The 27,737-nt window shown below is 42.2% G+C and overlaps 1 protein-coding gene across 1 annotated transcript; it reads right to left on the bottom strand.

Annotated features, from left to right (window-relative positions):
• On the bottom strand, nt 1-27,627 carry YIPF4 (Yip1 domain family member 4). Its single transcript, XM_062209224.1, has 6 exons — nt 27,359-27,627; nt 12,692-12,845; nt 11,311-11,482; nt 9,405-9,482; nt 6,131-6,244; nt 1-2,106 (listed from the first exon to the last, which is right to left on the bottom strand). The coding sequence occupies exons 1-6, from the start codon at nt 27,435-27,437 to the stop codon at nt 1,969-1,971; spliced, it is 735 nt and encodes a 244-aa protein (XP_062065208.1). The 5' UTR covers nt 27,438-27,627; the 3' UTR covers nt 1-1,968.
• Nucleotides 27,628-27,737: the final 110 nt, after the last annotated feature.

Genomic DNA, 27,737 nt, shown 5'->3' with positions numbered 1-27,737 from the left:
TCTATTTTAACTACTTTACTGATTATCACATGAAATACATTGGTTGACTTTGAAATACTATAAATATTATATATACACCCTATAAAAAGCAGTTCCCAATATAAAATGCTATTTTTAAATGCCTTTTTTAGAACATAAATACCTCATTTTATTAAACTGTATCATTAAGAATAAACATGATTCATATAACTGAAATCTTAATTCATACCTTAAAAGCAGTAACAGTTAAAAAAAATTAAGCCATTTTTTCATAGAGGTGGTCCAAAAATAACCTTGACTTATAGTGTAGTAAAATTTCATCCCCTGGTCTCGACTCCTAAGCTTTCTGAGGAAGATTGCACCGTCAGTACTATGAATGCTGAATACAACAATCTGCAGTAACAAAGCATCAGGAATTTCTGACCTCAGGAATTTCTCAAGTATGACAAATGTCCTTCCTTACTGTTTCATATTAGTTCAAATGCTGCATCTCCGGTGCTTCTAATTGTTTTCCTGAGGATGTTTAAAAAACAAAATCAGTATGTATAACTTTCCACATTATTCCAGCTCACATTATTCCATGCTCCTCATGTTCCCTACAGTTTACTTTAAATCTTTTTTTTTTTTTAATTGGACAGGTAGGATTTGGGTAACAGAAAAGAGATGGGTTTAATCTCTTGCTAATCTGTAGGCTTGTTTCAAAGGTGCTGAATATTTTCTGATGGGTAAATTTGCTAAAAAAAAAAAAAAAAAAAAACACAGCAAGCAATGGCAATGTTATCATATTGAGGATAGCAGTTAACTCTTCCAGGTGAGCTCAGAAAGGATAACAGAATAATTTACTAATATTAGGTATTTTCTATTTCATAGGCATAAATAAAACATTTTATCCATTTTACAAAGTAGTAATAATTAGAAATATATCTAGAACCTATAAAATTATCCACAATATAAATGTCACTAACAAAAATGTCTTAATATTTCCCTCAGCAAAAATTGTACATTTGCTATGGAGTACCCAATTTTTGTTTAAATATCAAGCAATACAGGACAAGATGTTATAAAACAAAACATACAGCTGGGAAGCATTTTATTATTTTCTACTTCATGTAACATTGTTCAGGACCACACAATCTTAAAGATGTTTTTTCCCACAACTTTTCTGATTTAGGAATACCACTTAAAATATTTACTGGTGCAATAAATATTTTGTGTTCCTAAATAGTCATGATTTTACCAAACGTCATATCCATTATACTTCTTGCCCCTTTTGTCAGAAAGATTAACAGAAACTTTAAATTAGATGTCTGGACATTCAAAAATAGTTTTTAAAAGTTTATCCAAATAAACCAAATCTATATCAACAACCACTATTTTTAAAATTATATGCCATTTTAAAAACAAGTTTGAATTTTTAAATAAACAAGATTAAGATCCAATTTAAATGAAGTTTTAAGCATCAGATTAAATATCTTAATTTTTAGGCTATCCAGAAATATATTTTGTGAATAATTATTCCATAAATATATATGTATAAATATAAATATATATCTACAGGATCTGCAATGCAGGAGAAAATTCTTTAAAGGAAAAGAATTGCACTTTTAGGTTATCAAGATGTTATCAAATTTACCCTTCATGTGAAATACAATTACCAATCCAGGTGCTTTTGGCACAAGTTTTTATGTGAATATTGACACAATCTTAAAAACACAATGCTTTTATATTTTATTTGCTGGAATATGAAGAATCGAACAGAATTTAGCATTCTGACCAAAAAAATCCCAGATAACTGCAATTACTTAAACACAAATAACAGTTTTAGAAAGATCTTAAACCTGCATTATGTCTGGAACACGTAAAATTTTACCAGCAACAGGTTTGCTTCAATCCCTTGGGCCAAGAATTCCCAGCCTACACACACATTTGTCTTTTTTTTTTTTTTTTTTTTTTTTACATTTGTCTTTTTCTACTCACGTATGACTTGGCTCACACCCCAGTATATAAGGACAAAAAATAAATGTATAATAAAAAGATTGGATAAATCAAGAGAGGCTTTTTGGTCTTGAATTCTTCACCCACTAACAATGAAGCAGCACTGTAGGCAGCCCAAAACACACCAAACAGCTTAAAAAAAAAAGACAAAAGGCAGCATATTAGCAAATTAATTGACTTTTTGGATATCACAGAGTAAAAATAATGTTCACAGTATTTTAAAAAATCAATCATCAATTGTGGGAAGTGGTAAAATTTATTAAGAATGATAAGTCCTTAGTAAGAATGTTCATCTTTGCTCTGTTCCTTCCTTCTGTCAATGTGGTGTTTCCTGATCAAATCTATCTAATCGTTAAGAATCACCTGGCTGGCCAATTAAGAAGAGACGTGAGGGACTCACTTCAGTTCTGCACAAATACTTTTTAAAGGAAGAAACCAAGGATCAGTCTTTCAAAAACATGGGTCTCTGGTGACTAAGGTCGGGTAATTTTTAAAAGAACTATTACTAAGCCAAACTGCTGAAAGAAAACTGATCCCTGCAAAGTAGAAAATTTTCTTTTTCTTCTGAAGAAACAGAGAAACAGAACTAGTGAAAATTTTACACAATGTTTATTATCACAATGTTTTCCCAGAAACAGGTAGAAGTACAGAATTAAATGAAACAGAGAAAAACAGATCACTTTTCAGTCAAAAGTTTAATTAAATAAAATATACTATTAATTTTCTGATTATACACACACCTAATTTTAAAAATTTTCACTGGAGACTTACATAGTACTTACTTGTACAGTCATAAAAAGGCATTTTACAGCATAAGCCAAAACATGAACTTTTAAGAAAGAAATCAGGGAATTATGGAAATACAATCTAGCACAGAGCAAGGTTTCTCAACCTTGCAACACTGAAATTTCAAGCTGGGAACTCTTTGTGGTGGGGTGCTGTCCTGTGCACTGTAAGAAGTTTAGCGACATCCTTGTTCTCTATCCACTATATGTTAGTAACCACCCTCCCTCCCCAAACAACACACACATACCATACCTGTGACATGCCAAATGTCCCCTAGGGGACAAAATTCAGAAAAAGCACAGGTATACATGTAATAAAATAAATACTGGCACACTGAAAATGTAGTTGGGATACTTTCTACTGTGCTTAAAAACTAAAAAACCTACAGAACTGAGTAATTCAAACATACAAAAAAAAATAAGGAACTATATGTCATAATTAGATTTTTCAATTATAAATGGTTGAAAAATTGATATGTAATAACGATTTCAACAGTTTGTACCCACACAGAAACACAAAGTGTAAAATGCTGTTTCAGTACTAGTTATAGCATTAATTCACATTGGACAACACATTAAGGACAGAGATCCTACATGAGGAGTAAGTGCACAGTGACTCCTGTTGTTGACTTAACAATTTGACACTCTTGTTTATGGCGTTAGTAATCACCCTAGGTTCTTGTCATGAGTTGCCAAGGCTATGGAAGCCCCTTGAGTTCGCCAACTCCGATCTTTTTTAGACAAGGTCATAGTCAAAGCGGAAGTTCTCTCCTCCCTCTGAAGGTACCTCCTTCTTTGATGGCCCATTCTTTCCGCTGGGATCTCACTTGCAGAGATCTTTCATTTAGGTTTTTTTTTTTTTTTTTTTTTTTTTTTTTTTTTTTTTGCCAGAGTGTCTTGGCTTTCCATGCCTAAAATACTCTCATGGGCTCTTCAGCCAGATTCGAATGCCTTCAGGGCTGATTCTGAGGCCAGAGTGCTGTTTAGGACATCTGCCATTCTATGAGCCTGCTGTGTAACCTGCTTCCCATGTTGGATCCTTCTCTCCCTTTTTAATTCTATCAGTTAGTATTAGCAGACACTAGTCTTGTTTATGTGATCCCTTTGACTCTTAGACCTATCATTATGGTCAATTGTGAACTGAAATTGAAATTATGAACTGAACTTGAATTGAAATCAAAATACTAAATTGATCTTCTGTATATAAAGATAATTGAAAATGAAATCTTGATGCGAATGGAATGGGAGAAGGAGCAGGAGATGGGAGGGTTGTGGGTGGGAGGGAAGTTATGGGGGGGGAAAAGCCATTGTAATCCATAAGCTATACTTTGGAAATTTATATTTATTAAATAAAAGTTAAAAAAATTGATATGTAATAAAGACTTAATGTTAAATAAAATCAATGCTTGTAGATTAAACTATAATGCTAGAATTAAATGATGAAGAGTATTGCAACACACTTTGGACTGAATTAAGAAACATACAATAACTCTCTACCCATAGAAGACTAAGTTAATAGGAAAATATTTTGGCAAAGAACAAATCTGAAGTTTAAAAACAAATAAAAAATTTTGTTCTGAATTTTTAATGATATAATTTTTCATTTTATAATCATACTTTCCAATGTTGCAAAAAAAAATTTTAAGGTCCAACTTTCAGCTGAACTATATAACTAAAAATGACCAAAGGACAATGGCTTTAGCAATTTTGGAAATGAACTCAGAAATAATCCAATGAGTTTAATATAAGATAATACACAACAGAACGTAATCCTAAATGATTCAGTAAAGTGGCATGATATTCCTAAGACTAGAAGAATTAAAGGTCAGCATGAGATAGTTCCTGTACTGTAGAACTTTTCAGTGAAGTCCTAATACTATCAATTAAAAATAAAAAGATTTTAGGGTTGGAACAAAGAGGAAAGCACAGGCTTCTTTGTCCCTAAGTGTTCAAATACAAGAAGGTTCTTCAAACAGTTCAAAGAAAACGGATTTAAGAGGGAAGTTTATTTTGGCCCTCCAAATTTTGGAAATCTAAGCATACTTTTTTCGTAATGTACATTAAATGAACTTTTGAAGCATTCATGTACAAATATCATCTCAAAATATTCTTTTATAATTTTTGTAACATCAGCTACCAGCTGAGTGTCTAGTCTGTGCCAAGTACTACACCAGACATTATGCATACTTTTAAATCTACATTATAAACCCTCAAAATTGGTTAAGATTCTCACTGTTGAGAAAAAAAATTCTAAGAACCAAGTGTAAGAAAAGTTAGACACTTTCAGAAGGCCAAACTGTAAGGGGCAGAGTAAGAATTTGATTTCATTACTAAATGGTTTTGAAATTCAACTCTTTTCAATATTAATGCTTAGGTATCAATATTAGCTGTTAGACCAAATTCTAAAAGAAACAATTATGTCTTTTCTACTGTAATTAGTTATAGTCTTAAAATAAAATCTCATAAAAGTAAGTTGCTCTGGCTACCTAAAAACAAATTTAGTGCAGAGGGGTCAGTACTGTGGCACAACTGGTTAAGCAGCTGTCTGCAGTGCTGGCATCCCATCTGGGTACCAGTCGAGTCCTGGCTGGTGGGAGACCCAGTTGAAGCTCCTGGCTCTTGGCTTCAGTCTGGCCCAGTGCTAGTCAAATGCAGCCATTTAGGGAGTGAGCCAGCAGATAAGAGACCTCTCTGTCTGTCTGTCTCTAATTCAACTAAATAAAATAAACCTTTAAAAAAAATTTAGTGCAGAAGCTACAAAATAGCAGTTCTGCAAGTGGTGGTCTTAAAATGTTCCATTTTCCATAAGGAAAAGACATTCACGGTATAATATAGATATATGTGCTAAAACACCCATTTACTTCTTGAAGTTGTTCAACATTAATACTGAAAGTTAAGTTGTATTCCTATTAATACTCAATAGTATCAGTAAATGTTTAAAATGCATGTATGTTACTCTTAACACCGTGTAAAGAAGTCCTGATCTCTGAATTATAGAAAACTGAGTGTACTAGAACCATGTCTACCACATTTGATAAGGAAGATAATATTCAAACAAGAGTAACAGATAGTAAATAAATGTATAATGGAATTAAATAGCCACAAAATCTAAACTCATCATATACAAAGAAAAAAAAAAATTCAACATTAAAAAAAGTGTGACTACAATATCCTGAAAACTGATGAGCTCTTTGTTTTTCCCCACCTATTTTGTAATTATCAGTGATTAAAAGAGGAAAACAAAATTCAATTAGAAAAATCGGTGTTCCAAAATACTATCAACTGTTTTTGATGACAATATTCTTTGCTACAGGACTTTTGCTGCTTCAAAATAGTAAACTACTTTATATGATACATACTACATAACTTACTTTTATAAGTGTAGACACAACTTCAAATGATCCAACCACCAAAAGTATAGGGGCTATTACAATGAGAGGAAGCAATGAATATCCTATAACTCCAAGAACTTGGCCATATGCAACCTGTAAATTTTAAAAATTTTAAATAAATATCATAGAAATCAAGATACTCATTTTAATCACTACTGGACATCATATGTTCTTTGTTGTACTTTCATAAATGTGGGAAGTAAAATCTCACCCATTACAGTTTAAATTACTATGTAGTCTCTGACCATGGTTTCAGTTACCATCAATTTACTGATACTCAAGTCTACATTTCCAGTCCTTTCTCTCTTGAACTTCAGCCATCACACATCCAATTACGTTCAGTGCATCTCTACAACACACTACACATTCAACCACTTCTGTTAAGTGGCAGGAGGTTTAAATGCATCACAACTGGGGCCAGTGTTGTGGCACAAAGGGTTAAGCTGCAACGCCAGCATTCCACATGGATGCCGGTTTGGGTCCCGGCTGCTCCATTTCCAATCCAGATCTCTGCTAATGTGCCTCAGAAAGCAGCGGGTGGTAGTCCAAGTACTTGGGCCTCTACTGTCCACATGGTAGACTTAGACGGAGTTTCAGGCTCCTGGCTTCAGCATGGTCCAACCTTGGTCACTGCAACTATTTGGGGAGTGAACCTGCAGATGGAAAATGTCTCTCCTCTCTAACTGTGCCTTTTTTTTTTTTTTAAAGATTTATTTTATTTATTTGAAAGACAGCATTACAGAGAGAGGCAGAGACAGAGAAAGAGGTCTTCCATCTGCTGGTTCACTCCCCAAATGGCCGCAGCTGCGCCAAATCCTTGGGCCCCTGCACTCACATGGGAGACCCAGAAGAAGCTTCTGGCTCCTGGTTTTGTTCTGGCCCAGTTCTGGCTGTTGTAGCCATTTAGGGAGTGAACCAGTGAATGGAAGATCTCTCTCTGTTACTCTGCCTTTCAAATAAAAAATAAATATTTTTTTAAAGATTTATTTTATTTATTTGAAAGAGAGAGTCTGAGAAGAGGGAGAAGTTTTTCATCCACTGGTTCTCCTCAAATGGCTGTGATGGCCAGAACTGGCCAATCCAAAGCCAGGAGCCAGGAGCTTCTTCCAGGTCTCCCACATGGGCGCAGGGGCCCAAGCACTCTGGCCATCTTCTTGTTGCTTTTCCAGGCACATTAGTAGGGAGCTAGGATGGAAGTGGAGCAACTGTTCTTATGGGATGTCAGCACTGCAAGTGGCTGTGCCACAAGGCTGTGGCCACAACGCTGGCCCCTGTATTATGTTGTTTGAGATGTCTGCATCCCATTTGGGAGTGCCTTGATTGAGTCTTGGCTCTGCTCCTGATTCTGGGTTTTCACTAACACCACACTGGGAGACATTTGGTGAGGGATCAAGTAGTTGGTTTCCTGTCACCCAGGTGGGACACCTGTATGGAATTCCTAGTTCCTAGCTCAGCTTGGCTGTGGGTATTTGGAGAGGGACCCAGAAGACAGTAACTCTCTCTGCCAATCTGCCTCTGTCCCTGTCCCTCTCTGCCTATCTGCCTCTCAAATAAATTTTTTTAAATACTTGTAATTTAAAAAATATAGTTGGTATATTGATAGTCTTCAGTAGATAAATATTTAAAATTACTTTAATTTCTAACAGAAAATACTAATATATATAACCTACATAAAGAACCTTGGGCGGGGAGCCAGTGGTGTGGCACAGTGGGTAAAGCCACTAACTGCAGTACCAGCATCCAATGTGGGCACCAGTTCAAGTCCCAGCTGCTCCATTTCCAATCCAGCTCCCTGCGAATGTGCCTGGGAAAGCAGCAGAAGATGGCCCAACTATTTTGGGCCTCGCTATCCACATGGGAGACGTGGAACAAACTCCTGGCTCATGGCTTTGGCCTGGCCCAGCCCTGGCCATTGCAGCCATTTGGGAAGTGAACTAGAGGATGGAAGTTCTCTCTTTTGCCCAGATAAATAAAATCTTAAAAAATAAAAATCTTGGCCAGGGATTATGGTGCAATTGCTCAAGCCACTGCTTGGGACACCCATATCCTATCATCCTATATCAGAGTGCCTGGATGGAATCCCACATCTGCTTCTGATCCAGCTTCCTGCTAATGTGCACACTGGGAGGCAAATGACAACTTAAGTACATGGGTCCTGGCTATCCATGTGGGAGAACAGGATGGAATTTCTGGTTCCTGTCTTTGGCTTGGTCCAAGACCCTGGGCATCTAGAGAGTCAATCAGTGGATGAAAGGTTTCTCTCTCCCTCTCCCTCCCTCCATATCTGTCCCTCTCATTCTGCCTTTCAAATGACAGATAAATACACATTAAAAAAAAAAAAAAAGATTTTATTTTTTATTTGAGAGGTAGAGTTCCAGACAGAGAGAGGGAGAGACAGAAAGAAAGGTCTTCTATCTGCTGGTTCACTCCCCAAATGGCTGCAATGGCCAAGCTGAGTCAAACTGAAGCCAGGAGCCAGGTGCTTCTTTCCTGCATAGGTGCAGGGGCCCAAACATTTGGGCCACCTTCTACTGCTTTCCTAGGCCATAGCAGAGAGCTGGACTGGAAGAAGCGCAATCAGGACTCAAACCGGTGCCCAAATGGGATGCCAGCACCACAGCGCCAGCCCTGATAAATACATCTTAACTTAGTAAGAATCTTGGGGTAGGCATTTAGCTTAGTGGTTAAGACATATGTGTCACACTGGAGTATCTGGTTTGATTCTCAGTTCTAGCTCCTGACTCCAACTTCCTGCTAATGCAGACCCTGGGAGGCAGAACTGAGAACCTGAATAATTGGTTTCTGGCTCTTGGATTGCCTTCTCAGGTCAGTTTCAGTTTTAGCTGTTTCAGGCATTTGGGGAGTGAACCAGGAGATGAGAGCTTTCTCTGTGTCTAGCTGTCCCTCTTTTTCTCACTGCATCTCAAATAAATTTTTTAAAAAGTAAAAAAATCTTAAAAAAGAAATTTCTTGGCAACCTGGTATCAAAAGTTTGAAAACTGCTGTAACAGAACAAATCATATTCTTCCTTAAAAAGCTATAGATTGCTTGATACGTAGGACAGGATATTTTCTCTCCTTGTCCTTCCTTGTAATATTTATTAAGCACAATACTGACACACTGATGGGCTTAAGGGAAGTAGCATAACTTAAAAGCAATCCTGAGACAAGAAACAGTAAAAATTAGCATAGCTGAGGATTGTATCTCTAGTATTCATAAAAAACAAAGAGTATTCTCAAAATTGACTACTTACTTCTCCACCAAGAACTCTGGCCAGTAAGAAAATTGTTAGTGAACCAAATATCCAAATGGTTATAATCCATGAGACCACCTTTGGGGGAAAAATTCATGACATTAATATTTTTATACCAAATAACTTAATAATTTTCCAAGAATTCAATTCTCTGCTATGTAAGATAGTCTGACATTCCCAATCTCACTCAGATCATGAAGAAGTTGTGCAGTTTTTAGTTATCTTTCCAAAACTTAATAAAAATACAATATATTATACAAGCTTATATCCAAACAGAAAATTCAATATTAACACCTGTCAACAAGAAAAGCAGTGGAGAGGAAGCATACAGATTCCACCCCATCACCCAACCATGTGATCCTGTTATCATAATCAGTAATGAAACTTATCAGGTACCCCCTGGCACAGAAAGGTACAAATCATTTCTGTGATACTTATGCCTAAAGTACACAGCCCCAGTACAATCATGAGAAAACATCAAGCAAACTCAAACTAAGTGCCAGTCTATGGGGGTATAGTAATCTTCTGTTTTTTCCCTTAGAACTTGTTGACAAGTGAAAGGTTATATAAAACAGATGAAACTACAAATGCTGTAGATGAAGGAAGGTGGTAGGAAGCAGACCAAACTCCCCATTCATTTTCAACGGTTTTTACAGTGTTCAGCAGAGTAACTGATATAGATTACACTACTAATAGGACTAGTATAAAAATGTTAAGGGTCTTGCAATGGGGAGGCTATTTTTGATTATCTGACTAACTAATCTTAAAAGAGAGAGGGAAATGGAGATTTGTATAAGTGGAAGAGAAGTCAGTGTGATCACAGACAGACACAGACACTGCATGGATGCAGCCAGGAGCCAAGAAACGGCAGCAGCCTCTGGAAGTGAAAGAGGCAAGCGATAGATTTGCCCTGGATCCTCCACAGGAACCAGTCCTGCTGACATTTTAATTTTAGTCCTTTAAGACTCATTTTGGACTTCAGACTTCAAGAATTGTAAAAGAATAATTCTGTGGTTTTTAAAAAAAGTTTTATTTATTTATTTGAAAGGCAGATTTATAGAGAGAGCTTCCATCTGCTGGCTCATTCCCCAAATGTCTGCAAAGGCTGAAGCCAGAAACTCGATCTGGGTCTCCCAAATACCTGGGTTCCTTCTGCTGCTTCCAAGGCACATTAGCAGGAAGCTGGATCAAAAGCGGAGTAGCTGGGACTCAAATTAGTGCTCATGAGGTTTAACCTCTGTACCACAAATGTGTGCTGTTTAAAGCCATTAAGGTTTGTGGTAATCTGTTAACAGCAACATGAAACAAATTCACTTCCAAATCACTGTGCTAAGAAGTTCTCTTTTCCTCCCCAATAGCCTTTAACTGGGGATATGAGAGTATGACGTGTCCATGTAGTGTTTTGTGATAGTCCCTGAGACTAGGACAATGAAATTAAAATATCAGTAGGAGTATAAAAACAAATACTGATAGGATCCTTGTCATTATAAAATAATGTTAAAATAATTATAAAATAATGTTCATTTTAAAAAACATAATTAAAACTTAACAAAAGGTAGAAACACGATTATGTATTACATGTTACGTTTCAAAGTCTTCTCCCTTTGGGAAATCAGAAAGGCCACTTTTGGTGACTGGTCAGTTCTGGTCAGCTGTGAGTAGTCCACTTGCCTTAATGCTTTCTATGTGAATGATCAATGTGGAAAAGTTTGGAAAGCATTAATCCTTAGATTACCCTTAGTACTCCTCACTCAGTAATTATGGACCACTTTTAGGGATGAGCAAGTGAGAAATAATGATTAGAGGTAAGGCATTTTCCATAATGTGCTACAGTTAGTATTCAACTATATTTAATTTTTGAAACTCTTCAAAGACTTAGAATTTGTACCAAATTAAATATACTTACCCTAAACTGTCCATACAATGATATCATGGAAAAGAAAAGAACAACAGCCAGAGGACCCCAAAAGTCAGGATTGTCTCTCACCACTTGTCTATTAAAACCAAGTGATGGCATTGGCATCAAAACACATCGGATTTTGTAGTAAATATCCTTTAGATCGATATCCAATTCTTCTCTATAATTTTAAAAGAAAAATTCTGAAGACACACACTTCTGAATACCAAGACAGTTACAAAAGAATTTAAAATAAGTAGAAATATGATAGCATTGTCTCTACAGGTCAGCAACACATCTGCATTTGAAGTACCATACTGCAGTGATTCTAAGGTATACATTGTTAACACTTAAACCTCTCTAAAACTGGGAAACATCTCATAATCACTGGGGTTTTACAACTGTTGTTAGCCTGAAGTGAAGCCCAGTGCTTCTTCTAACTTCTGCCTTTCCTTCTATCATTCTCTTGGGGGTGCACTATCATCAATCTAAGACAGCTTTAAACAAAATTTCCTGTTTGAGACTTTTTGGGACCAGATTGACAATTCACACTGTCTACTCTATGTAACCAACCTGAGGTTTACATTCTCAGGGGAAATTTTTTCTTTCAATACCCCACACCCAGTGTCAAACTTCTTTCCAAGTAGTAGATTATTTTTTACTCATCCTTGCACTAAGAAGGTAAACCTCTGATGTTCCCAATTTCTGCTACCTGAAGCACTTTTTTTTTCATTAATATGTAAAGTAAATTCATTTTATTATCTATAGCACCTGAGATTTGATGAATTATGGCATATTAACAAAGGATGTCTAAGCACATAATCTACCAATAATCATAACAATTAACCTGGTAATGCCTTCATCTTATAAAGCTGTATGTTCTTTTTTCCAAAACTGTTAACTGTTTCGCATTTTTTTCCCCAGATGATGGGTAATTTTTCAAGTACAATGAATTTTTCAAGTACAATGAAGACAGTGAAAGTCTCCCTATAGTTTTATACTCATCAACAGCTTCGCAATTTCTATAGGAGCACTTCTGGAGTGGGAATCTTTTTGCACATCTTAACTGGACTTACATCTTAATTTTAAGAGTTAGCACCTAAAAGGCCTGCTTTTTTAGACTGCATGATTACTTGAGATAGCTGACAGTCCCAGAAATTTGGAGTATATCTCTCTATATATATAGTGTTTTATACAGAATCATCACTCTTTTAATTTTTGCCATTCAATAGATTAACAACTTATTTCAGTTTTAAAAATTACTAGTAAAATTGAACATTGCTATAGCTTTTGACCCAAATGGTTAATATTTTCCATATCTGTCATTAAATAACATGAACAAATACAATCATTCCACAGACTAGTTCTAAAAAACATTATTTTTACATACAAGAGAGGCTTGTTATCTTCAGGATCATCATCTTCAACTTCCAAAAGCCAACCATACCCTCTTTGTCTCAGAAATGTAGTGGCTGTAGATTCTTTGATAAAATCTCCACCAAGGTTTAATTTGACATCTGGGGATGCTATTGAACCACTGAGATCTTAGAAGAAAAGAAGACAAAAAAAAACCACAACTGTATGCCAAGGTATAAATGTATAAATCTTAAATGAAGGAACATATATTCAACTAAAAGAAGTACCATTTGAAGATTTCTAACTATGAATATTTGCTATCGTATACAACCTCCAAATTTTGTAGTTGATATTTTTAAACCATCTTTATTTTATTTTTTTTTATTTTTACAGGCAGAGTGGACAGTGAGAGAGAGAGAAAGAGAGAAAGGTCTTCCTTTTGCTGTTGGTTCACCCTCCAATGGCCGCCGCAGCTTGAGCGCTGTGGCCAGCGCATCGCGCTGATCCGGAGCCAGGAGCCAGGTGCTTCTCCTGGTCTCCCATGCGGGTGCAGGGCCCAAGCACTTGGGCCATCCTCCACTGCCTTCCCGGGCCATAGCAGAGAGCTGGCCTGGAAGAGGGGCAACCGGGACAGAATCCGGCGCCCCAACCGGGACTAGAACCCGGTGTGCTGGCGCCGCAAGGCAGAGGATTAGCCTATTGAGCCATAGCGCCGGCCTTTAAACCATCTTTTATTTTGCAAGAAGAGAATGAAAGATAAAAGAGGTGAAACAACAGAAAAAAAGATTTCTCAGCTTATTTAACTGGACTGGTACCAGAATTTAAGACTTAACAATGGGGGCTGGCAGCTGTGGCACAGTGGGCTAAGCCTCTGCCCATGGCACCAGCATCCCATATGGGTGCTGGTTGAGTTCCAGCTACTCTACTTCTGATCCAGCTCTCTGCTATGGCCTGGAAAAGCAGTAGAAGATGGCCCAACTGCTTGGGCCCCTGCACCCGCGTGGGAGACCCGGAAAGAAGCTCCTGGCTCCTGGCTTCGGATCGGCACAGCTCTGGCCGTTGTGGCCATCTGGGTACAGTAAGCCATCAGATGGAAGACCCCTCTCTCTTTTTCTCTCTCTGCCTCTTCTCTCTCTGTGTAACTCTTTCAAATAAATAAATAAATCTTAAAAAAAGAAAAAAAAGAAAAAAAAATTTTGGCAAGAAAAACCAGAACACTCAACAATCTTCCTTCTATGGAGATCATCTTCAAACAATACTAAAGTCAGCTGCTTTATAAAGAAAAAATAAAACCAAGTTTTTCATATATCATATAAACAGCTTAATCTGCACAGTACTCTAAATTCTAGGTTACGTTTTGATAACTGCTATTAAAATCTTGGCTTAAACTTCAATGAGTAACAATTATGAGTCACTTTCTGGTCTGGTTATGACAACTCCTGCAATTAATTATATTAAAAGCCCACATTCTGAAGCTAAGTCCTATGTTAGCTACTAATTAAGACTGCTAATCATGAATGTCTCTGGGGTGCAGCTTCCTATTCAAAGTTCTTTCAAGTCAAATAGTATATGATTTTATAGTTTTTATAAGGGAGTTTACTTAAGCGTAGAATATACGTACTGTTGAAGTCACTGACCTTCTCTACCCAGTTAAAATACCCCTGTAAATGCTATCACTGATCTTTTTTTTAAAGATCCTTTTAAGAATCACCTAATTTGTGTTTATTTTTTATTTATTTGAGAGACAGACAGAAACAGAGAGCACCCACCCTCTGGTTCATTCCCTATATAGTTCACTTCCCAAATGTCTGCAAGGGCTGCACCAGGAGCCACAAACTCAATGTGAATCTCCCACATAGGGCAGGGACCCAATACCTGAGCCATCACCTGCTGCCTCTCAGGGTGTGCGATAGCAGGGAGCTGGAAGAGGAGGAGACAGGACTCAAACTCAGGCACTCTGACAGGGTATGTGGGCATGCCAAGCACAACTTAACAGCAAGGCCAAATGCCTGCCCCTATCTTTCAGTTAAAAAATATTCTCTGGCAGGCTGGTGTTGTGGCGTAGTGAATGAAACTGCTGCCTGAGATGCCAGCATTCCAAGTGGGTGCAAGTTCCTATCCTGGTTGTTCCACTTCTGATCCAGCTCCCTAATGGCCCAGAAAAGGCAGAAGATGGCTCAAGTACTTTAGCCCTTGTCACCAACATGGGAGACCTGAATGAAGCACCTGGCCCCCACTTTCAACCTGGGTCAGTCCTAACCATTGCATCCACTTGGGAAGTGAACCAGGGGATGGAAGATCTCTCTCTCTCTCTCTGTGTCCTTCCATCTCTCTCTGTAATTGTTTCGAACACATAAATAAATCTTTAAGAAAGTAATATACTTAATATAAATTGAAAAACAAAGAGGTGGAATTTAAGTAAAATTCCATTCTGAAGAGGTCATTTGGCCTAGTGGTTAAGATGCTAGTGCCCCATACAGGGTTACTTGGGTTCAAGGCCATGTTTGCTCTTGCTACTGGCTTCCTGCTACTGCAGACCCTGAAAGGCAGTGGTGATGACACATGGGAATGGGAGACTTGGGTTGCATTCCTGCCACTGGTTTTGGCTCCAGATGGGACCATCACGAGCAACTGTGGCACTCTTTTTGTAGGTCTCCGCCTCTCAAAAAAAAAGTTTATAATTTCATTTTTTTGACAGAATCATAGACCGTGAGAGAGAGAGAGACAGAAAGGTCCTCCCTCTACCGGTTCACTCCCCAAATGGCCGCTACGGCTGGCGCTGTGCCGACCCGAAGCCAGGAGCCAAGTGCTTCTTCCTGGTCTCCCATGCAGGTGCAGGTGCCCAAGCACTTGGGCCATCCTCCACTGCCCTCCCGGGCCATAGCAGAGAGCTGGACTGGAAGAGGAGCAACCGGGACAGAACCCAGCGCCCACATGGGATGCCGGTGCTGCAGGCAGAGGATTAACCAAGTGAGCCATGGTGCTGGCCTATAACTTCATTTCTAATATGAGGGTACTTCAAAAATTTATGAAGGGGGTGAGTAAAAAATTTGTAGAATTTAAAGATAAGCTTAGGGACAAGCGCTGTGGCATAGTAGATGCTGGCATCCTATATGGATGCCGGTTCGTGTCCCAGTTGCTCCTCTTCCAATCCAGCTCTCTGCTAATGTGCCTGGGAAAGCATGGCCCTAGTGCTTGGGCTCCTGCACCCACATGGGAGACCTGCACAGTGTTCTAACTCCTGGCTTCAGACTGGCTCAGCTCTGGCTTTTGCAGCCACCTGGGGAATGAACCAGCAGATGGGAAGACCTTTCTCTGTAACTCTACCTCTCAAATAAATAAAATCTTTAAAAAAAAAAAAGGCTTATTTTGGTGTGAGAAATCTTGAAATCCATGCACATTTCTTTCTTTCTTTTTTTTTTTTTGACAGGCAGAGTGGATAGTGAGAGAGAGAGACAGAGAGGAAGGTCTTCCTTTTTGCCATTGGTTCACCCTCCAATGGCCGCTGCGGTTGGCACATCGCGCTGATCCGAAGCCAGGAGCCAGGTGCTTCTCCTGGTCTCCCATGCGGGTGCAGGGCCCAAGCACTTGGGCCATCCTCCACTGCCTTCCCGGGCCATAGCAGAGAGCTGGCCTGGAAGAGGGGCAACTGGGATAGAATCCGGCACCCCAACTGGGACTAGAACCCGGTGTGCTGGCGCCGCAAGGCGGAGGATTAGCCTGTTAAGCCACGGCGCCGGCCACATTTCTATATTATGCATTTTCTATACACTGTGTGAAGGTCCCTCCCTCATAGGTATAAAGAGTGCTTTTTTTTCCTTGATTCAACAATATACTAACTGATTTTTAAAATATTTATTTATTTGAAAGGCAGTTGGAGAGTCAGAGAGAAAGAGAGAGAGAGGCCTTTCATCTGATGATTTACTCCCAAACAGCCACCAACAGATGGTGCTGTGCGAGGCCAAAGCCAGAGGAACCTGAAGTTCTTTTCTCCCAGGTCTTCCAGCCTCCATCCCCAAAAGCCAATAACGTCCAAGCTGGACCAGGCCAAAGCCAGGAGCCAGGACTTCTAACAAGTCTCCCACATGGATACAGGGGCCCAAGGACTTGGGCCATCTTCTGCTGCTTTCCCAGGCCCATTATCAGGTAGCTGGATCAGAAGTGGAGCAGCTAGGACTTGGACTGACACCCATATAGAATGCCAGCATTTCAGATGGCAGCTTAAACTGCTGTGCCACAGTGCTGGCCCCTCTTTATTTTTTTAAAGATCTACTTCTTTACTTGAAAGACAGAGTTATGAGGCCATCGCCTGTAGTACCAGCATCCCATATGGGCACCAGTTCGAGTCCCGGCTGCTCCACTTCCCATCCAGCTCTCTGCTATGGCCTGGGAAAGCAGTAGAAGATGGCCCATGTCCTTGGGCCCCTGCACGCGCGTGGGAGAACTGGAAGAAGTTCCTGGCTCCTTGCTTTGGATTGGTGCAGCTCCAGCCTTTGCGGCCAATTGGGGAGTGAACCAGTGGATAGAAGACCTCTCTCTCTGCCTCTCCTTCTCTCTCTGTGTAACTCTGACTTTCAAGTAAATAAATGAATCTTTTTTAAAAAAAAAAAAAAGGCAGAGTTAGAAAGATATATAGACACTAAGAGATTGGAGAGAGAGAGAGACAGAGACAAACAGACATCTTCCATCTGCTGGTTTACTCCAACAGACAGGGCTGGGCCAAGCCCAAGCCAGGGGTCCAAGCATGAGGCCTAAGTACAATCTTCCACTGCTTTCTGACACAGAGAGCTAGATTGGAAATGGAGCAGCTGGAACTCATACAGGATGCTGACACTGCAGGCGACGGATTAACCCACTGTACCACAATGCCAGCACCAAGAAATTTAGATAAGGAAGCCACAGCAGTCACATTAGAGATTTTGAAATTATGAGGTTAGAAAGGACCTCAACAATCATTCTCTGGCCTCTAGAAAGGATTCCACTTAAAAGTCCTCATCTAAACCAAAGATTACATAAATGACTGTATTAAGGAACATTGTGTTAAAAAATTTTATGCCTCAAAAAGACACTTTTAGCTTAAAAATGTGGTATAAGAGGTTTTCATTGAAAATTATTATGAAAAAAAAAGTGCACAGATTTCAATGCTTTTGCACCAAAATAAACACCTTAATTTCATTTTCCCATGAACTTAAAAAATATTTTTTTTTGACAGGCAGAGTGGACAGTGAGAGAGAGAGAGAGAGAGAGAGAGAGGTCTTCCTTCCGTTGGTTCACGCCCCAAATGGCCGCTACAGCTGGCGCGCTGCGCCGATCTGAAGCCAGGAGCCAGGGGCTTCCTCCTGGTCTCCCATGCAGGTGCAGGGCTCAAGCACTTGGGCCATCCTCCACTGCTTCCCGGGCCACAGCAGAGAGCTGGACTGGAAGAGGGGCAACTGGGACAGAATCCGGAACCCCAACCGGGACTAGAACCCAGGGTGCCGGCGGCGCCACAGGCAGAGGATTAGCCAACTGGGCCGTGGCGCAGGCCTAAAAAATAACTTTTCATTTATTTGAGAGGTAGAGAAACAGAGAGAGATAGAGAATGAATTCCCACCTGCTGGTTCACTCCTTAAATGCCCACAGCAGCTGGGGCTGGGCCTATGCTGAAGCCAGGAGCCAAGAACTCAACCCAAGTCTCCCCACACAGGTGGTAGGAACCTAGTTACTTTTTTTTTTTTTTTTTTTTTTTGACAGGCAGAGTGGATAGTGAGAGAGAGAGAGAGAGAGAAAGGTCTTCCTTTGCCGTTGGTTCACCCTCCAATGGCCGCTGTGGCCGGCGCATCGCGCTGATCCGAAGCCAGGAGCCAGGTGCTTCTCCTGGTCTCCCATGCGGGTGCAGGGCCCAAGCACTTGGGCCATCCTCCACTGCCTTCCCGGGCCATAGCAGAGAGCTGGCCTGGAAGGGGGCAACCGGGATAGAATCCAGCGCCCCAACCAGGACTAGAACCTGGTGTGCCAGTGCCACAAGGCAGAGGATTAGCCTGTTAAGCCACGGCGCCAGCCATGGAACCCAGTTACTTAAGCCAGCATCCTTGCCTCATAGGGTGTGTGAGTTAGGAGCCAGAGCTGGGTATTAAACCCACGTTCTCAAATGTGGGATGTGATGTCTTTTTTTTTTTTTTTTTTTTTTAATTTATTTTTTTTGACAGGCAGAGTGGATAGTGAGAGAGAGACAGAGAGAAAGGTCTTCCTTTTGCCGTTGGTTCACCCTCCAATGGCCGCCAGGGTAGGCGCGCTGCGGCCGGCGCACCGCGCTGTCCCGATGGCAGGAGCCAGGTGCTCATCCTGGTCTCCCATGGGGTGCAGGGCCCAAGGACTTGGGCCATCCTTCACTGCACTCCCTGGCCACAGCAGAGAGCTGGCCTGGAAGAGGGGCAACCGGGACAGGATCGGTGCCCCGACCGTGACTAGAACCCGGTGTGCCGGCGCCGCAAGGCGGAGGATTAGCCTAGTGAGCCGCGGCGCCGGCCAGGATGTGATGTCTTAACAGGTAATATTAAATGATAGGACAAAGACCTGCCCCTTGAACTTTTTAAAAAAGTACTCTTGGGGCCAGTGCTGTGGTGTAACAGGTGGGGCTGCCGCCTGCAGTGCCAGCATCCTGTGTGGGCACCGTTCAAGTCCCGGCTGCTCCACTTCTGATCCAGCTCTCTCCTGTGGCCTGGGAGAGCAGAGGAGGATGGCCCCAGTCTTTGGGCCCCTCCACCCGTGTGAGAGACCTCGAGGAAGTTCCTGGCTCCTGGCTTCGGATAGGCGCAGCTCCAGCCGTTGTGGCAGGTGGAGGAGTGAACCAGTGGATGGAAGACCTCTCTGCCTCTCCTTCTCTCTCTCTGTAACTCTGACTTTTCGATGAATAGATGAATCTTTAAAAAAAAAAAAATGTACTCTGGTAACACTTTCTGTGCCATGCAGAAAAGGAAAATGTGAAGCAAACACATAGGAACTCCAGAGACAGCAATCTGATACTTCTCCCAATATCCCCACAGCACAGTTAGCTACAGATGGGGGGAAAAATTACCCCACAAGCATAGCTGATTTAAGTTAAATCAGAGAACTAGCTAGCTTGACTGTCAAACATAGGATAGTATCCAGAGTAAATCACTTTTTTAAAATAAGATTTATTGAAAGGCAGAGTTACAGAGAGGCAGAGGCAGAAGCAGAGGCAGAGAGAGAGAGGTCTTCCATCCATTGGTTCACTTCCCAAATGGCCACAATGGCTGGAGCTACGCCAATCCAAAGCCAGGAGCTTCTTCTGGGTCTCTTACGTGGTCTCCCATGAGGGTGCAGGGGTCCCGGGACTTGGACCATGCTTTCCCAGGCCATAGCAGAGAGCTGGATTGGAAGTGGAGCAGCCAGGACCCATATAGGATGCCGGCACTGCTTTACCAGCTACGCCACAGCGCCAGCCCCAACCACTTATTTTTTCAAGTGTATTTATTTGTTTATCTGAAGGCAGAGCAACAGAGAACTAAAAATCTTTCATCTACAGTTTTTGTTTTTAAAGATTTATTTATTTGAAAGGCAGAGTTACAGAGAGAGAGATCTTCCAACTGCTGATTCATTCCCCAAATGGCCACAACAGCCAGGTTGAAACCAGAAGCCAGGAGCTTCATCTGGACTCCCATGTGGGTGCAGGGGCCCGAGGACTTGAGCCATCTTCTGCTATTTTCCAGGCACATTAGCAGGGAGCTGAATCAGAAGGAGCACAGCCGGGACTTGGATTGGTGCCCATATGGGATGCTGACATTGCTGGAGGCAGCTTAACCTGCTAAACCACAATGCCAGACCAGCCCCCTCATCTACTGTTTCACTCCTGAAATGTCTCCAACAGCTGGGGATGGGCCACACCAAAACCAGGAGCCCAGAACTGTTCCTGGGTCTCCCACGTGGGTGGCACGGATTCAAGTATTTAAGCCATCATATGCTGTCTCCCAGGCTGCAAGATCAGAAGTAGAAATGAGATAGATGACCCAAACCACTTCCTACTCAGTTGAGCCACAATGCTTATCCCAAAATACAAAATTTGAATCAATACCTTCATAATATTTAATATTCTTTTCATTTCCTAAGTGAAAACACTGTCAACAAATAAATATGGGATTTAAAAGGATACATTATATAAGGGGACTTAAAAATTTTATGGAAAAATAGAATTTTAAGTTTATTTAAATCTAGGCATAGCTTTTTCATAATATATAGTTTCCATGAATTTTTTTTTTTTTTTTGGACAGGGAGAGTTAGTGAGAGAGAGAGGCAGAGAGAAAGGTCTTCCTTCCGTTGGTTCACCTCCCAAATGGCCGCTGTGCCTATCCGAAGCCAGGAGCCAGGTGCTTCCTCCTGGTCTCCCATGCAGGTGCAGGGCCCAAGCACTTGGGCCATCCTCCACTGCCTTCCTGAGCCACAGCAGAAAGCTGGACTGGAAGAGGAACAGCCGGGACAAAATCCGGCGCCCCAACCAGGACTAGAACCCGGGGTGCCGGCACTGCAGGCGGAGGATTAGCCTAGTGAGTCGCGGCGCCGGCCTATAAGTTTGTCTTTTAATCTCATTTTCCATAAACTTTATTTATGAAGGACCCTTTTATAACTATCAAAACAAGGACACTGACACTGGTTACAATCCAATTACAATTATTATTACAACTACAATTAATTAGCTACAGACCCTATTCAGATTTCACCAGTCTGACGCACACTAATTTGCTGACATGCACAAATTTACCGAGTTCCCAGGTTCGAGTTTTGGCCTCCATCCCACTCATGCTTCCTTCCCCCAAACCCCCAGGCACTTTGGGCATCTGGGGAGTGAACCAGCAGATGGAAAGCTCTATCTTTCTTTCTGCCTCTCAAAAAGTATATACACTTTAATTAAAAAAGCAATTTTTCAGTTTTTAAACAGGGAAAAACTGCTGTTTTGAATTCATTATATACCATATCATACTTCAATAGCATGTTATATAAAAGAAATCTGTGCTAAGATATCCAGGGATATAATAAATAAAAAGCAAGAAAATTTTACAAAGGAAAAACTAAAGATTCTTTGGTCTACATTGCTTACTTTTTTTTTTTTTTTTTTTTTTAATTTGAAAGGCAGAGAGAATCTTCCATCAGCTGATTCACTTTCCAAATAGGTGTAATGACTGGGGCTGGTCTAAGCCAAAGCCAGGAACCCAGAGCTCCATACACGTCTCTCATGTGAGTGGCAGGGGCCCAAGCACTTAGACCATCTTCCACTGCTTTCCCAGGCACATTGGCAGGGAGCTGGATCTGAAGCAAAGCAGCCAGGACTTGAGCTGGCACTGATAGGGGATTCAGGCGTTGCCTTAACCTACTGCACCAAGACACTGGCCCAATTAACTTGTTTTAGAAATCATATACTTTCTGGGAAGGGGTAATTTTAGAGAGTAAGTTGAATGCTCTGCCACAATGACAGAGTAACAGAAAACTGTGGATGAGAGGTTTTTCTGCTTTTTAAAAAAGTTAAAAAGTGACATTCAAACCTTGCAATAAAGCCAACAGACAAAATCAGATTTGTATTTTGGAACACAGTTTTAGCTGCTACATTATGTACAAGAGATTTAAGAGGGGAGCAATTGGAGCTGAGTTTGGTCAGGAGGCTATAGTTGAGTATAGACAAGAAATGATAAGGCAGAAGACTTGAACTAAGGCACTGTCAGTAAAGAAAGAAAAAAAGATGAATTTTATAGTTGCTCTAGAACTGTTCTGAAATAATTTTATGACTAATTAAAATTATAAAGTAGAGAGATGAGATGTTTCCAGCCTTTGGCAAGAAAATCTATATCACAAATATTAAGTCACTTTCATTTCAGTACCTTCCTCATTTTCAATACTGATCAATTCATTAATCAACAAATACTATTAATCATTTACTTTTTTTAAAAGATTAATTTACTGAAAGGCAGAGCTACAGACAGTCGCAGGGAGAAACAGAGATTGTCCACCTGCTGATTCACTCTCTAAATGGCCACAATGGTCTGGGCTCAGCCAGGCCAAAGCCGGGAGCCCAGAAATTCATCCAGGTCATCCACGTGGGTGGCAGGAGTCCAACTATTTAGGTTATCTTCAGCTGCTTCCCTTGGCACATTAGCAGGGAGCAAGAGTGGAAGTGGAACAGCTAGGACTTGAGCCAGTGCTGATATGGGATGCCAGTGTTGCAGACGACAGCTTACTGTGCTGTGCTACAATGCTGGCCCCAATCACATACTTCTATAATGCCCTGAGTGACATATAGAAGTGAGATATTATAAAGAGTTTATAATCTACCTGAGGGTATATCCAAGTGACAGAATATTATTCAGCTACAAAAAGTAATAGGCTAGTGTTTCACACTGGAACATAAATGAAACAAAAACCTTATGCTAAATAAAGGAAGCCAAACCCCAACGGCACATATTATCCCATTTATATGAGCTATCTACAACAAACCATAGAGACAACAACTAGATCAGTGCGTGCCAGGTACTGAGGAGGAAGGATAAGTGGTTAAGTGACTACAAATGGAATGATAAAAATGTCCTAGAATTAGATAGTGGCTATGACTGCCCAACTTTGTATATAAATTAAAAACCACAGAATTGTATGCTTTAAAAAAAAAAATGTTTGGGGCCAGTGCTGTGGCACAGTGGGTTGGTTAAAGCCCCAGCCTGCAGTGCCAGCATCCCATATGGGTGCTGCTGAGTCCTGGCTGCTCCTCTTCCAATCCTGCTCTCTGCTATGGCTTGGGAGAGCCGGAGATGGCCCAAGTCCTTAGCACCCTGCACCCACGTGGGAGACCGGAAGATGCTCCTGGCTCCTGGCTTCGGATCAGCTCAGCTCTGGCCGCTGCAGTCATTTGGGGAGTGGACAGCAGAATGGGAGAACTCTCTTTCTGACTCTAGCTCTCTGTAACTCTTTCGAATAAATAAAACCAATTCTTTAAAAAATTTTTTTTTATTATTTGAGAGGTAGAGTTACAGAGAGAGAGTAGGAGAAAGAAAGACAGAGAAAAGTCTTCCGTCTGGTGGTTCACTCCTCAAATGGTCACAACAGCTGGAGCTGGACTGATCCGAGGCCAGGAGCCAGGAGCTTCTGGATCTCCCACACCAGTGCAGGGCCCAAGGATTTGGGCCATCGTCTACTGCCTTCCCAGGGCATAGCAGAGAGCTGGATCAGAAGAGCAACAGCTGGACACAAACCGGCACCCAGGCGGAGGGTTAACCTACTATGCCACAGCACCAGCCCCAGAACTGCATGCTTTTTTTTTTTTTTTTTTTTTTTGACAGGCAGAGTGGATAGTGAGAGAGAGAGACAGAGAGAAAGGTCTTCCTTTTTGCCATTGGTTCACCCTCCAATGGCCGCTGCGGCCGGCACATCGCGCTGATCCAAAGCCAGGAGCCAGGTGCTTCTCCTGGTCTCCCATGCGGGTGCAGGGCCCAAGCACTTGGGCCATCCTCCACTGCCTTCCCGGGCCATAGCAGAGAGCTGGCCTGGAAGAGGGGCAACCGGGATAGAATCCGGCGCCCCAACTGGGACTAGAACCCGGTGTGCTGGCGCCGCAAGGCGGAGGATTAGCCTGTTAAGCCACGGCGCTGGCCAGAACTGTATGCTTTAAAACAGTGAAATTTATGGTATGTGAACTGTATCACAATTAAAAAAAAAAAAAACTGACTGAAATTTCATACAAAATCCTACCATTACTGTAAAGCACACTCTTGTGTAAGGACAAAACAATGAATTTTGTTGACCGACCAGAGATGCCATAGGAGTAAAGAGGCCTAATCAGAGGTGGCAAGAAGGGTATGGAAGCACAGAATCTGAATTTGACTAGGAGAGGTGACTGGATCTGCAGAGAAGTCATTCCAAGGAAAAGACAAGGCACAGAAGCCCAAGGCCTATGACAGGAACAGGAAGATAAGTTCGGGACAAATTTTTCAAAACCTAAATATTGGGCAAAAGAGAAGCTGGTGCTGTGGTGCAGTGGGTTAAAGCCCCGGCCTGGAAAACCAACATCCCATATGGATCGCAGGTTCAGGTCCCAGCTGCTCCACTTCCAGTCCAGCTCTCTGCTATGGCCTGGGAAAGCAGTAGAAGATGGCCCAAGTCTTTGGGCCCCTGCACCCACGTGGGAGACCCGGAAGAAGCTCCTGGCTCCTGGCTTTGGATCAGCTTAGCTCTGGCCATCATGGCAACTTGGGGAATGAACCAGCAAATGAAAAACCTCTCTCTCTCTCTCTCTCTCTCTCTGGTTCTAGCACTCTATGTAAGTCTGTCTTTCAAATAAATGAAATAAATCTTTTTTTTTTTTTTTATTGGGCAAGTGTTTCTTTATTCATGTTCTATGGCACCTGGACCCTGTGAGATGCTCTCTATAAAAGGCTCCATAGAAGACACAACCACAGTGCACACAGGAGTGCCATGAAGGCATCAGCTGTACGTGTCACCCATGTATTACCCATTAGTGTGATATGTCTACCTGGAGTTTCAGAAGGAAGGGAGATTTGGTCTAGTGGGTAAAATGCCACCTGGGATGCCTACACTCCACATGAGAATGTCTGGATTTGAGTCCTGGCTCTGCTATTCCAGGTTTCTGTTAATGCACACCCTGGGAGCCATCAAGTAGGTGAGTCCCTGCCACCCACGTGGGAGACCTGGACTGAGTTCCCAGCTCCCAGCTTCAGCCTGGCCCAATTCCAGGAATTTGAGAGTGAACCATGGGATAAGACATCTCTCTGCCTTTGAAAAAAGAAAAAAAAAAAAAATTAACACTGAAACCCCAGTAACAGCATCATTACTTACATATACTGAGCACTTAACTCTCCGAGATAACTCTACTAAGTGCTTTACATTGGCAATACTATTTAAACACGTGTGTATTATCACTGTCAATTTGTAAATGCAAAAACTGGGGTTAAGAAATGGTAAAGGCAGAGTTCTAGGCTCCTGGCTTCAGCTTGGCCCAGCCCTGGCTGTTGCAATCATTTGAGGAGTGAACCAGCAGGTGGATGATCCCACTCTGTATTTCCCTCTCTCTGCCTTTCAAATAAGTAAATAAATCTAAAAAGAGAGAGATAACAAAAAGGGTAAAGGAGCTGGCGCTGTGACACAGTGGGTAAAGCCACCACCTGTGACATAGGCATCCCATATGGGTGCCAGTTCCAGTCCCGGCTGCTCTGCATCCGATCCAGCTCCCTGCTAATGTGCCTGGGAAAAGCAGCAGCAGACGGCCCAAGTGCTTGGGCCCTTGCACTCAGGTAGCAGGCCGGGAAGAAGCTCCTGGCTCCTGGCTTTGGATAGGCCCAGCTCCAGCCACTGTGGCAATTTGGGTACTGAACCAGCAGATGAAGACCCCCCCCCCCACATACTCCAAAACTCTGACTTTCAAATAAATAAATAAGTCTTAGGGAAAAAAAAGATTGGGAAATTAAAATTGATATTCCTCCCTAAGCACTATGCTACCAAATAGAGATAAATATTTAGTATTTTGGGTTGTTACATTTCAGTTTAAAAGAAACATATCAGCTATGTCCCCTTGGATAAAGTCTTTTTAAAAAAATTTTAACCATCACTACTTTTGAAAACAATGCTCCTCAAATGGCTAATGAAGGAAAAGAAAGAAAACAACTACTGTACTCTGAGACCCTATTTAGGAAAATCTAGGTTCTTCTCCAGATCGAAACTTCTATTAATTTCTTTTTATATCAGGTAGTCAATGTGGTCACTAGACAGTAAGTGGTGTACAAAGTCTAATAAAAGTACAATTTGAGGGAGAGGCATTTAGCTTAAGGGCTGGGGCACCGGTGTGCCATACCAGAGTGCCTGAGGTTGACTCCTGGCTCCGGCTCCTGACCTCAGCTTTCTGCAGGTGTGGACCCTGGAAAACAGCCAGCAGGGCTCAAATAATCGGGCTCACCACCCATGCGGGATATGTGGATTGAGCTCCTGGCTTCCAGCTTTGGGGGGGCCTGGCCCAGTCCTTTCAGAGTGAACCAGAGGTCGGCAGTGCTCTCTGCCTCCCAAATTAAAAAAAAAGGAAAATTTGAGAGTGACCAGCAGAAAAAGATTCAGATTACAAGGAAAACACTTTTCCTGCGCTGTAGAAAAATCTCTCCGGCAACTGCTTCCTCCAAAGCGTTTACCGCCCCCTGAAAAACAATCTGCAGACACTAGCAGGGGGACACAGTGGACCCTCGGAAAGTTTCCAAAGTGTCTGTGTCCACTTCTCCGAACACTGAGGTCAGGCGCTATAAAATGCAAGGAAAACGGGGAGCCAGGCAAGATAACAGAGTCAGTAAGAAAACCGAGCAAGTCTGTGGTGTGTGCAGAGCAGAATCGAACCCCAGGCCCCCCAAAAGTTACCTACTGCTAAACAACAGAGAAACACAGCTCTTTCTTGTTCCCCTTCGTCGACACCTTCCCCGGCCAATCTAAACATCTCTTCGCTCACTGCGAGGTATTTCAGAAACAAAACTTCCTAGAATTCCCGTGAATGCACTCGGAATGAGTAAGCGACCCAGAAAAACCTGGCACCAGCGCGTGGTGCGGGGAGCTAAGCGCCGGCCGCTCCCCGGCCCTCCAGGGCCTCTCGGAAGGCCCAGCAGACGCCCAGGGCTGGAGAGCGCTTCCTGCCCGTCCGCGCCCGGCCCCGCGCCGGCCCCGGCGTCCTCACCTTCGGCGTCTGCAGAGGAGACAAAGGTGAAGTCCCCGGTAGTGGGGACGTACGCGGGGGGCGGGCCCGGCGGCTGCATCTCGCGGCCCCTCCGCGCCGGCTGCGGCCGCGCCGGGACCCTAAGGCGGTCGCGGCGCAGACCCGCACGCGCGCCCTTCCGTGCGGCCTGGGAGCCGGCAGCTACAAGCTGGGGGCCCCGGCCGGTCGCGAGCGCACAGGGCCTCCGAGCTGTCCTGGAGCCCGCCCCACTCCAGTCCTCTCGGTGGCGACCGCCCAGGCACCACGACGCCGGCGCCCTGACAGGACCATAACAGTGACAGCGCCGCGTGGATTGGCCCTTTGTAATGCGCTCTCCTATTGGCTCCCGGGGAAAGGTTCT

This window comes from Lepus europaeus, chromosome 13, assembly GCF_033115175.1.
Source record: "Lepus europaeus isolate LE1 chromosome 13, mLepTim1.pri, whole genome shotgun sequence".
In the NCBI taxonomy this organism is placed as follows: domain Eukaryota; kingdom Metazoa; phylum Chordata; class Mammalia; order Lagomorpha; family Leporidae; genus Lepus; species Lepus europaeus.
Note: the sequence above shows the minus strand (reverse complement) of the source record. Positions and strands in the feature narration are given on the sequence as shown.